We start from the raw sequence: 12,912 nt of genomic DNA, 5'->3' as shown, positions 1-12,912 counted from the left end.
TGGGGTTAAGGTCAGGAGAGTTTGCTGGCCAATTAAGAACAGGGATACCATGGTCCTTCAACCAGGTACTGGTAGCTTTGGCACTGTGTGCAGGTGCCAAGTCCTGTTGGAAAATGAAATCTGCATCTCCAAAAAGTTGGTCAGCTGCAGGAAGCATGAAGTGCTCTAAAACTTCCTGGTATGTGGCTGCGTTGACCCTGGACCTCAGAAAACACAATGGACCAACACCAGCAGATGACATGGCACCCCAAACCATCACTGACTGTGGAAACTTTACACTGGACTTCAAGCAACGTGGATGAAGTGCCTCTCTTCTTTTCCTCCAGACTCTGGGACCTTGATTTCCAAAGGAAATGCAAAATTTACTTTCATCAGAGAACATGACTTTGGACCACTCACCAGCAGTCCAGTCCTGTTTCTCTTTAGCCCAGGCAAGACGCTTATGCTGCCCTCACGATGTGTTGCTCTTACAAAGCTAGACAGCTAGCTAACACTTGGCTTGAAAATAATCCAGTCCTTAGTAGTTTTCTTGTTTTATTTTGCAACTCTTTGGCTGGTTTGTTTTCTTTTCATTACTTTTCTTTGTAAAACTATAACAAGACACAAAAGTATACATCAAATACAGATACAGAAAACAACTAGGCTACAGCAAACAAATAACTCCCAACTCAAACCAACTAGCTAACGATGTAGCTCTAAATACTGATTGAGAAACTTAAACTTTCCCACAAAATATTCCACAATACCAGAATGACAACAGATGAAATGAACTTACAGACAAATAGTGTCCAAGGAACAAACGTGTCCAAAGTCGTCTGAAGGGCTAGTGAAAACAGCAACCGTGCAGCTGGAAGAGCTCTGCTTGACTGCCCAAAATTCCACATGCAAACTGTGTCCACTAGATGTCAGCAAAGCTCCAAATTTTAACCAACAATTTCCCATGCAATTCTTAACAAACATAATGACAGAGTCAGCACACTCCCCGCTTGGCAAAATATGATTTTGACACCATAGTTACAGAAAACTCAATCAGTCCATCTTCAAAGGCCTTCAGAAAGCAGAACAATAACTTCTGAGACAGGTCTGTGGAAAACCTTGACTTGTCCTCCTTTTGTTGTCTTCACTTCTACCTTGCGTACAATCTTGTCACTGCTTGGTAAAGTTTTCACAATAATTCCAATGGGCCAATCGTTCCTGTGGGCTTGATTGTCTTTAAGCAAGACAACATCTCCCACCTTTATGTTTTTCTCTAGCCGAGTCCATTTTCTGCGCACTTGTAAAGTGGACAAATATTCCTGTTTCCATCTCTTCCAAAAGGTATCAGCAAGACATTGGACATGTTTCCATTGTTTACCTTGGAGATCACCCATCTTGAATTGACCAGAAGGAGCTGATACTGTGCTTGACTTTTGAGTAAGCAACATGGCCGGAGTGAGGATTGTTGGCATCTCAGGATCATTGGATACAGGGACCAGAGGTCTGGCATTCATGATCGCCATGACTTCAGCCATGAGAGTGCTCAAAACCTCGTGTGTGAGATGAGTGTGTCCTGTCTGAAGTAACAAGGCATCCAGAATGCGTCTGGCTACACCGATAAGTCTCTCCCATGAACCACCCATGTGTGATGAATGTGGTGGGTTAAAAATCCATGTGCATCCTTTGCTTTGGAGATAGGATTCAATCACTGCCTCCTTAGAGATGATGTTCAGTTCTCTGCATGCACCCACGAAGTTGGTTCCCCTATCGGATCGGAGAAGTTTGGCAGGACCACGGATAGCAAAAAACCTCCTCAGAGCATTGATAAAGCTATCTGTTGACATGGATTCCACCAGCTCTATGTGCACAGCTCTGGTTGACATACAGGTGAAAAGGACTGCCCACCGTTTACTATTAGCACTTCCTCCTCTTGTGCGACGTGTACTGATGGTCCATGGTCCAAAAATATCAAGGCCCACATTTGTGAATGGAGGTTCAGGTGTAAGTCTGTCTCTTGGCAGATCTGCCATTTTCTGTTTTTGTAGATGTCCACGTAGTTTGCGGCAGATAACACATTTATGGATTACAGAAGACACCAGACGCTTGGCTCCAATAATCCAATAACCAGCAGCTCGAAGAGCTCCCTCTGTTATGTGGCGACCTTGGTGAGCCACCTCTTTATGAAAAAATCTCACAAGTAATGTGGCAATGTGGCATGTTCGGGGAATGATCAGTGGATGTTTCTCTTCGTTTGACATCTCTGCAGACGAAATACGACCTCCAACTCTCAGCAAATCATTACTGTCTTTCACAGGGCTAAGTTTCTGAAGTGGGCTTTGTTTAGGAAGTGTCGCTCCTTTCTCAAGACATTTAAGCTCTTCTTTGAAAGCCTCTTGTTGGATGTCATGAATGATTAGAATTTCAGCCTTTTTAAGCTCCACCGTACTGGGAATTTTGGCAAAACGTTTCCCTGTTTCGCGTTCTGCATCCTCATGATTCTTCTTAAAGGAGACAGCGACACTCATGAGTCTGGCAATAGTGTTACAGAGTCTTGTCCAATCTGAGAATCGCTCAAATCGATGTGAACCTAGCTGACCTGATGAGGTGCGAGTAGTCAGGACTGTCACAATGGGTCTAATTTCAACATCAGTTTCAGGCTCCACCAGATTGAAGTTGTTGGTTTCGGGGGGCTTTTCTGCAGAATCTGATTTCAAAAAACTGGGACCTGTAAACCAGTTGGTCTGTTGTAAGTACTCTGCTGCAGTAAACCGGGTGGCATGGTCTGCAGGGTTCTGATTTGTGGAAACATAATGCCACTGGTTTGGACAAGAAGATTGCCTTATTCTTGCCACTCTGTTGGACACATATACATAAAATCTTCTTGAAGAATTATGGATGTAGCCAAGTACAATCTTGCTGTCTGTAAAAAATTTAACTGCATCCACACTGATGTCCATTTCTTCTTGGATGACTTCGTACATCTGTACAGCCAACACAGCAGCACAAAGTTCAAGGCGTGGAATAGTGTGTGCAGGCTTTGGAGCCAGCTTGGACTTACCCATGACAAAGCCAACATGGTATGTTCCATCGACGTCAACCGCTCTCATGTAGGCTACAGCTCCTATCGCGAGTGTAGATGCATCTGAAAAAATGCATAACTCTTTCCTTAGCAAGAATGTGGGTGAAATGGGAAAATAGCTCCTCCTAATGTGAAGGTCCTCCAGGGCTTTCAGAGAGTTCTTCCATGTGTTCCATTCTGCTTCTTTCTCAGAAGGTAGTGGAGAATCCCACTCATCTTGATGTGATGAAAGTTCACGCAGAAGTGCTTTCCCTTGCATTATTATTGGGGCCACAAATCCCAAGGGGTCAAAGAGACTATTTACTGTAGACAGAATGCCTCTCTTGGTGAATGGTTTTGTTTCACTTGAAACCTGGAATGTGAAGCTGTCAGTTTCTAAATTCCAAGAAAGTCCGAGGCTGCGCTGGAGAGGGAGTGGATCTGCACCAAGCTCCAACTCCTTCAGATCACTTGCTCGATCTTCTTTAGGTAAGGCTTCCATTACCTGCCTGCTGTTCGATGCTACTTTGTGCAGCCTTATATTGGATTCTGCAAGCATCTGTTTCGTTCTTTTCAGGAGGTCAACTGCTTCGTCAGTTGTGGTAACTGAAATTAGTCCATCGTCAACATAAAACTGTCTCTCCACAAACTGTCTTGCATCAGAACCATGTTCATTCTCACCCTTTTTAGCAGCCCTTCTCATGCAGTATATAGCAACGGCAGGTGATGGTGTGTTTCCAAACACGTGGACCTTCATTCTGTACTCTGCAATGTTTTTGTCAAGGTTGTTGTCTTCATACCAGAGGAAACGGAGATAATCTCTATGATCCTCTCTGACAAGAAAACAGTAGAACATCTGCTGTATATCTGCTGTGACAGCTACCAGTTCTCTTCGAAACCTTAAAAGAACTCCTATCAGAGTGTTGTTCAAATCTGGCCCCTTCAGAAGTACATCATTCAAAGACACTCCTTCATATGCAGCACTTGAGTCAAACACCACCCTGATCTGTCCTGGTTTTTTTGGGTGGTAGACACCAAAAGTTGGAAGATACCAGTGTTCTTTACCTTCTTCTAAAGGCGGCGCTAGTTCAGCTTGATCTTTATCAAGCATTTTTTGGATGAACTCCTTGAAGTGTTCTTTCATTTCTGGCTTTTTCTCCAGAGTTTTTCTGAGTGAGCCAAGGCGCTTCATAGCATGTTCTCGGTTACTTGTAAGAAGCTGTCTTGGAGAATAAAATGGTAAAGGGGCTACCCAGCTGTGATCCTCATTTTGATAGACTTCTTTATCCATAATTTTCAGAAAAGCTTTGTCGTTTACGGACAGTCCTGATTTGTTATCGTCCTTGGATCTTTCAAATACTGAGTGTTCTTGATTCTCTGAGTACATAGGTTGAATGTCTCCACGTGCAAGGGGATGGATCTGATGTTGTTGTGGGGTGCCATAATTTTCCCTTATTTGGAAGCTGTTTGGACATGGACTGAGGAAGGATGTGCGCCCATTCTGCAGCACGTTTGCCTTAAAGGCACTGACCTTTGTAGATCCATGGAAACTTCCCACACAAACATCACCCACTACAACCCAACCCAAATCAAGTCGCTGTGCATATGGAGCATCATGTGTTGGCTTTAACTTCAAACAAGTCAAAAAACTCTGTCTTTGCGAGCGATTTATTGCTTTGCTCATCAAGAACAGCATACATTTTAACTGCTTTGTCTTCTCTTCCTACAGGGTATGCTTTAACTAAACAAATCTTAGCACATGAACGTGAGCCATCTAAGTTATTGCAAACCTCTGTGCACTTTGATGTGATGGGTGTGTTTTCACCTGGCTCGCCACTGTCCTCTTTGTCAGAACCACAGGTCTCGGTTGTAGCTGAGGGAGTATTTGGATGTAAAGCTGTTATGTGTGTCTCACTTTGACACTCAAAACATTTAATGGTTGCTTTGCAATCCTTTGCCATGTGCTGAGTTGATCCGCAACATCTGTAGCAGATATAATTATCTTTAAGATAAGCCCTGCGTTCTCCGATGGGTTTGTTCCTAAAGGTTCTGCACTTTTGGAGTGGATGAGGCTTTTTGTGAATTGGACATTCCCGAGCTGGATCTATGACCTTTTTCTTTGATGAAAGAGTACTGCAATCTGCAGACTTTGAAGGAATTTCTGTTTTGTGTGTTGACACTGAAAAACTGCTGTTGAACCTGGTCTTCTTATCTGACTTTGAGAACATGTAGCTGTTTGAGGTGGTAAGCACAAAGCTAGGGTCATTTCTCACCTTAGCCTGTTTTCTAACAAACTGAGAGAAGAAAGAAAATGGAGGAAATGGCACTTCATAGTCCTCTTTGTACTTGGATGCTTGAGTTATCCATTTTTCTTGTAAGCTGTGAGGTAACTTTTCCACAATGGGATTTACGCCACGAGCTGTGTCTAGATAAGTAAGGCCTGGCAAGTATCCTTCTACTTTTGCACATTCTAGCTCAAGTAGAATGTCACCAAGTTCTCGTAGCTTGTCGTTGTCTTTGTTTGTTAGCTTTGGAAAGCTTTCTAATTTCTTAAACAGTGCATTTTCTATAACCTCTGGCATTCCATAGCATTCCTCTAAACGTTGCCACACCATGTTGAGGCCTGCTGCGGGATTAAGAACATGCACAGAACGTATTCTCATTGCTTGTTGCGATGAATCTAGTCCCAGCCATTTAACCATCAAGTCCAGTTCCTCTCTGGGTGACAAGTTCAAGTCCTGCGTGGCGCCACGAAAGGATGCTTTCCATGACCAATAGTGTTCAGGACGGTCGTCAAATTTTAAAAGACCTGAACTGACAAACTCACGTCTCATCAAGTACTTTGCAAGATCATGTGCTCCTTGTGGCTCTGGCACAAATCCTCTGTCAGATTGATGAGGTTGCTGAGTTCTGTCCAAGTGTGTGAGCGGTTGATCCCACTTGCTTGGTTTTTCACGTTTGAACTCAATTTTTTCTAATTTTGGATATCTGTATCTTTGGCGTGTGATGGTTGCTTCGGTAGAATCTGGACCTCGTTCCGGTGGCAAAGTGTCACGAAATAGCTCAGCATGTTGCTCGATATAGTTGCTAGTCTGTTCAATAGGACTGAGAGGTTCTTCTGTGGTGTGTAATTCTTTTAGCTTCTCCCCGCTTTCAATCTCTTCCTCTTCATAAGCCGTAGCTTCAGCCTCAGCAGCGGCAGCAACTCTCTGGCTTTGAAGAATGTGGAGACTGGCTTCAAGGTCCGCTTTCTGCTTCAACACACTCGCTTCAAGGTCAGCCTTTTGTTTAATTACACTAGCTTCCTTTTCAGCATACGCCAGTTGAGCCTGAGCAGCTTTAGCTTTGGCCCGTGCTTTAACTGCTGACGAAGCAGTTGATACTGACGTCCTGCTTGACCGTTGTGAAGAACGAGATGATCTTTTGGATGACTGCGATGCAACGTCACTTACTTGCAGAGGTGATTTTCTCTCAGCTTGCAGATTAGCATCTGTTTCTTGCTCTGTCGATTTTGGTCGATCCATGGTGTCCTTAGCGTAGTCCTTCGTATATTTCTTGCCAGAACGTAGACTCATGACGAGTTTGAACCCGCTGCGTAATTGTCTTTTTACTATGCTGCCCTCACGATGTGTTGCTCTTACAAAGCTAGACAGCTAGCTAACACTTGGCTTGAAAATAATCCAGTCCTTAGTAGTTTTCTTGTTTTATTTTGCAACTCTTTGGCTGGTTTGTTTTCTTTTCTTTACTTTTCTTTGTAAAACTATAACAAGACACAAAAGTATACATCAAATACAGATACAGAAAACAACTAGGCTACAGCAAACAAATAACTCCCAACTCAAACCAACTAGCTAACGATGTAGCTCTAAATACTGTTTGAGAAACGTAAACTTTCCCACAAAATATTCCACAATACCAGAATGACAACAGATGAAATGAACTTACAGACAAATAGTGTCCAAGGAACAAACGTGTCCAAAGTCGTCTGAAGGGCTAGTGAAAACAGCAACCGTGCAGCTGGAAGAGCTCTGCTTGACTGCCCAAAATTCCACATGCAAACTGTGTCCACTAGATGTCAGCAAAGCTCCAAATTTTAACCAACAATTTCCCATGCAATTCTTAACAAACATAATGACAGAGTCAGCACAACGCTTCTGACGCTGTCTGTGGTTCAAGAGTGGCTTGACACAAGGAATGCGACAGCAGAAACCCATGTCTTTCATACGTCTGTGTGTGGTGGTTCTTGAAGCACTCACTCCAGCTGCAGTCCACTCTTTGTGAATCTCCCCCACATTTTTGAATGGGTTTTGTTTCACAATCCTCTCCAGGGTGCGGTTATCTCTCTTGCTTGTACACTTTTTTCGACCACATCTTTTCCTTCCCTTCGCCTCTCTATTAATGTGCTTGGACACTGAGCTCTGTGAACAGCCAGCCTCTTTAGCGATGACCTTTTGTGTCTTGCCCTCCTTGTGCAAGGTGTCGATGGTCGTCTTTTGGACAACTGTCAAGTCAGCAGTCTTCCCCATGATTGTGTAGCCTATAGAACTAGACTGAAAGACCATTTAAAGGCTTTTGCAGGTGGTTTGAGTTAATTAGCTGATTAGAGTGTGGCACCAGGGGCCATCAATTTTGAACCTTTTCACAATATTCTAATTTTCTGATATGATGAATTTGAGATTTTCATTTGTTGTCATTTGTAATCTTTAAAATTAAACAAAATAAACATCTGAAATATATGAGTTTGTATGTAATGTATGAATATAATATACAAGTTTCACTTTTTAAATGGAATTACTGAAATCAATCTACTTTTTCATGATATTCTAATTTTATGACCAGCACCTGTACATACACGTACGCAATCACTTACTTTTGTTGCAGGTTGGGCTGGCGCCGTTCATCGTGGGTGCACATGGTCCGGTTTTCATTTAACATTTATTCTAACCTGCTTATTTTCAGCCAAGTATATTTTCTGCATCTATTTTCAAACAGGTTTATTTCCGGATTGTAGGGCGCCGGGAGGGAGTCACGTGATGATGTAGTGATGTCATCAGAACGTACAGAGCGTGTTGTATTAAATTGAGTGTTGTATTTTTGATTACAAGTTTATTTTTTTTATTTTTTTTCTCTCTTTAGCATGGTGTTGTTATTATTATTGTCATCATTATCAAAATCATTATTTTTGTTTACTTAGTGAATTAGAAGTAATTGTTTAGTTTTTATTTTTATTTTATTTTTATTTATTTTTTTTTTCTGTGGGTGGAGCCTATAGCTTTAAAAGCAGGCCTCTGTTCCACAGGGAGTCAGTCTGTGGCTGGACTCCTGAGATGTCACACTGAAGGTGATGGATTCTGATTTTTTTGAAGGTACTGCTCTTTTTCTGATTTTAACCTGCCTTGGATGTCCATGTTAATATTTTTGCACCAACCGTCTTTGTTCACCAGAAGAAAAAATCACTGAATAAAAAACAATCACTAAACTTATCTCCGGCATTGGCCAGTCATTTATGTGTTTGACCAAGTCATAATAGAACCCCGTCATTACCCCTGATATATAATCCGAATAGTCTACATGAAACTTCAAAGTGTTACCTTTAATTTGAAACCTGGATTATGCTTCTACACCAAGAGGTTGCCACACAATAAGCCTTTTTTGTCAGTATTTCATATTTTATTATAACAATAATATTCATATTATAAAAGTATGTATGTAAATATAAATAAATTAGGACTGTGAAATAATTAATCACACCCAAATAAAAGTGTTTTTTATATATATATGTGTATATGTATATATATATATATATATATATATATATATATATATATATATATATATGTATATATATATATGTATATATGTATATATATATATATATATATATATATATATATATATATATATATATATATATAAATGTGTATATATATATATAAATATGTATATATACATATTTATATATATATATACATATTTATATATATATATATATATACACACATATTTATATATATATATATATATATATATATATATATATATATATATATACACATATTTATATATATATTGATATCTATAGATATATCTATATATCATGTTGCCATTCAGTACACTGAGTTTTAATAGCATATATTGATTTAACATAAATACCTTGTGCATGTGTATATTTATTGCACCTGTATGTTCTATTCAATGTTCTTTTCATATGAAATTCCATGGTTATAATTATTCATAAGTGTGCAGTATCATAACTACATGTCTGACTTTTGTTTAACAAACCAAACAGTTTGAGAATCGTTAGACAATTGAGGAAGTTATGGTTATTTCAGTACATGCGCCTTTAAAACACAATGTTACGAATGAGCGAGCTGCCTGTGGCAAGATGGCCGCCACGTGCGGACGTCGACCCCCATTTGCCAGCAGCTCGGACCAGACATCTAGCCTTTATTATGGATATCTATGGATCAACCTGCCCACAGGTGCGTTGTGCCTTTCAAAAGTTGATGGCAAGTTACTTGTTTCCCAAAACTCAACATTTCCACCAATACTCACAGACACAAATCAGAATACTGTTGTAACTGCAGACTTGTTAATTTCCAGCTCTGGTAAACCTTCTGGTTAACCACATACTGATGTTTCTTTGTTAGAATACTTGCAGTTAGGAAGCCAATTTGCAATCAGTATTGTCAAATGAAATACAACATCATCTTAACATTAACGCATATCACACTAAACAATTAATTTTGAAACAACATAAAAACTAACAGACCAGTCTTAGGAATTTGAACAAAACAACTCAGTTCAAAATTACAGCTTTTCTTTGGCAGTTATCTAATTAAGTAATGATACCCCCAAACTAGCTCCAAGAACTTATATCCTCCTTAGATGTATTTTCGAACAGTTCATTCATCATCATTAACATTTTCTGGGGTTGGGGTCAGCTACCTGTGCAGAAGGCATTTATAGTTTCACAGATAATCTGTATTGGGCTCAGATTTTTCTCGTGCCTAGATGGTTCTGAGCTTGTCTTATGGTCGTCCTGGTAACCTGATTTTCGGCACTTTGGTGTCTCTGGCCTGGTAGAGGTCCTGTTCCCGCAGTTGGATGGATTGAGTGTTAGGTGTGTTTGACACCTGCTCTTTGGTGGCTGGCATGCTTTGCTTGGCCTAGTATGGCAGACTGCCCAGGCTACAGTTACCTGGCGGCCTTGAGTAAGAGATGTCCTTAAGGATGTAAGGCTCTCTTCTGGGTCTGCCTTGGGCACTGTCATGGTTTTTGGTTCTGTTTGTCAACACACCTGAGTGAAGTTGGCTCCCCCACCTCCTTCAAATCAGACAAAATTAGTGTCAAACGTTTGTGCTATGTTTGTGCTGGTTTGTGCAGCAAAAATTTTCGTTTGTGCCATTATCGTTTTAAAGATATAAAGAAATATTTCTAGAGGTCATCGAAAGGTCAACCAGCCCCCCCACCTTCTTCAAATCAGATGAAATGGGTGTCAATTAACTTAGCTCCATTTGTGCTGGTTTGTGCAGCAAAAATTTTCTAGAGGTCATTAAAGGTCAACCAGACCCCCCCACTTTCTTCAAATTAGACAAAATTGGTGTCAAACGTTTGTGCTATGTTTGTGCTGGTTTGTGCAGCAAAAAAATTCATTTGTGACGCTATCATTTTTTACAGTTTAAAATGATATAATCATAGGTTAGCAACTTATAATTTATATGAAATTCAGAGTTTCAGAATTAACAAATGTTCACTGACCTTTGATGGCTTCCACAAACAATTATTAATATCATTAAAATGATAGCAGTACAAAAAATTTAGATATTTTAAAATATGCATTTTTAATATATATTAATATTTATTTAAAATATTTCATATTTAAAATTAATTCTAAAATTTTCATTTGTACTGCTATCATTTCAATGATATTAATAATATTTTGTAGAGGTCATCAAAGGTCAGTTAACATCTGTTTTTGCTGCACAAACCAGCACAAATGGAGCCGAGTTAATTGACACCCATTTCGTCTGGTTCGAAGAAGGTAAGGGGCGGTTGACCTTTAATGACCTCTAGAAACATCTCTTTATACCTTTAAAATGGTAGCGGCACAAACGAAAAATTTTGCTGCACAAACGTAGCACAAATGTTTGACACTAATTTTGTCTGATTTGAAGCAGGTGGGGGGGCCAACTTTACTCAGGTTGTCAACACTGCTCTTTGTGCCGTTTGTTTTCAAATGATTTCCTGTTGTCTGTTTGGATCTTTCTGAACATGTGCAGCAAATAGACTGAACCAACCAAGGGAGGCCCCATGAGATACACTTAAAGCTACAGTGTGTAATTTTCAGCGACATCTAACGTCCAGACTGCAGGCCGCAGCAACATGAACATCTCCCCCCCACCGCTTCTCCCCCCCAACAGTACGGCGAGCGTTACGGGACAAAGTGTCTTCAACAACGTCCGCATCACCTACCACGAGGTTTGTTTACATAGATAATTTTACTGATAGTATTCTCAGGCATAATACTGCCATCTATTGTTCAGTACCGTCTCAGTTCATCTCTCTCAACTTGCCGTAGTTACTTTCGAGCGTAATGGGCGATCTCGCAATCGCTAGTTTGTTGGCTCTGCGCTGCCGTAGCGCAAAGATGTCTGCCTCCATGGCTGCGAGACCCGCTCCTATGTAATTATAAATAACGAATTCTAAGGCAACGCAAATATTAAGGTTAAGAGGCTGAGCTCGTAGATGATGATAAATAACATAGTTATGTATAATATATTACATTTCTGACTGTATATCCCTGTAATTATTACACACTGTAGCTTTATTATAAGGATTCTGATGGTATTTTAACAAAAGGATTTTTATCAAAAACATTAATGATATTACACATTAATGTATACAAATAAGTAATAGCTGTATTACCATACATGAAAAAGGGGTTTTATGGAACTTGGGGCCCCAGGGAACTGCCTAGTTTTGCCTAACTGTAAATCTGCCCCTGATGCTGATAATCATTTTCTTAAGACAATAGCTGAAATTATTATGAGCCATAATGGATTTAAAGTACAGACGCAATTGTTTGCTGCTTCTAAATATGCCTCTCAGGTGTTTTGCATATGGCAGCCTGACACCATCAATGCATCATTTTGTAGAAAGAGGGCGTGTACTTGAGGCATGCATCATAAAAAACGAAAATAAAACCTCAGAGGAAGAGCAAGGTATTTAAAATGCCTGGGCTGTAAGACCAGCATCTGAAAAAGCAATTGATTGGACCACCACTGCTGTCTGAATCACAATCTCATCCATTTCCTTCTGTTTCAGTTCAGGGCATGATGATGAAGAGGAGGAACAGTTACAGAGTGGAATGCTCCCAAACATATTACTACGCCTCACCACTTCCATTTTAAACAAGCTCTCATATATTCTCCTCTAACACCAGATGATGGAAACTTAAAAAAAAAAGATACTTGATCAATATTTTAACAGCTTGATTTCTTTACAGTTAACTGAAGCAACCAATATATATATATATATATATATATATATATATATATATATATATATATATATATATATATATATATATATATATATATATATATATATATATATATAAAACTTTTTCTGTGGGAGAGAACTTATCAGTCATTGAACCAGTGTAGGTGTACTGTCAAATTACCGCATTGAACGTGACGTGTTTTTTGCAGCCTCTTCAGAGTTAGATTAATTGCTCTTTGGCTAAATTATTATTATTTACAGATCTAAGGTTATGTGAAAGATCTATTGTTATTTACTCCTCCTTGTCAGTCCACCTCCTGCTGTGATTAACAGGCAGGAGCAGATGCTGTGGTTGATCTTATTGTTTGCTGAAG

The 12,912-nt window shown here is 39.8% G+C and overlaps 1 protein-coding gene across 1 annotated transcript; it reads right to left on the bottom strand.

Moving 5' to 3' along the window:
- Positions 1-726: 726 nt before the first annotated feature.
- LOC119782277 lies at positions 727-7,173 on the bottom strand. The gene is made up of 3 exons (XM_038283171.1): positions 6,980-7,173; positions 5,308-6,794; positions 727-2,768 (listed from the first exon to the last, which is right to left on the bottom strand). Exons 2-3 carry the CDS (start codon positions 6,607-6,609, stop codon positions 1,041-1,043), a joined length of 3,030 nt encoding a protein of 1,009 aa, XP_038139099.1. The 5' UTR covers positions 6,610-6,794; positions 6,980-7,173; the 3' UTR covers positions 727-1,040.
- Positions 7,174-12,912: the final 5,739 nt, after the last annotated feature.

This window comes from Cyprinodon tularosa, unplaced genomic scaffold (assembly GCF_016077235.1).
Source record: "Cyprinodon tularosa strain WSP-4 unplaced genomic scaffold, ASM1607723v1 ctg190, whole genome shotgun sequence".
Taxonomy (NCBI): Eukaryota; Metazoa; Chordata; class Actinopteri; order Cyprinodontiformes; family Cyprinodontidae; genus Cyprinodon; species Cyprinodon tularosa.
Note: the sequence above shows the minus strand (reverse complement) of the source record. Positions and strands in the feature narration are given on the sequence as shown.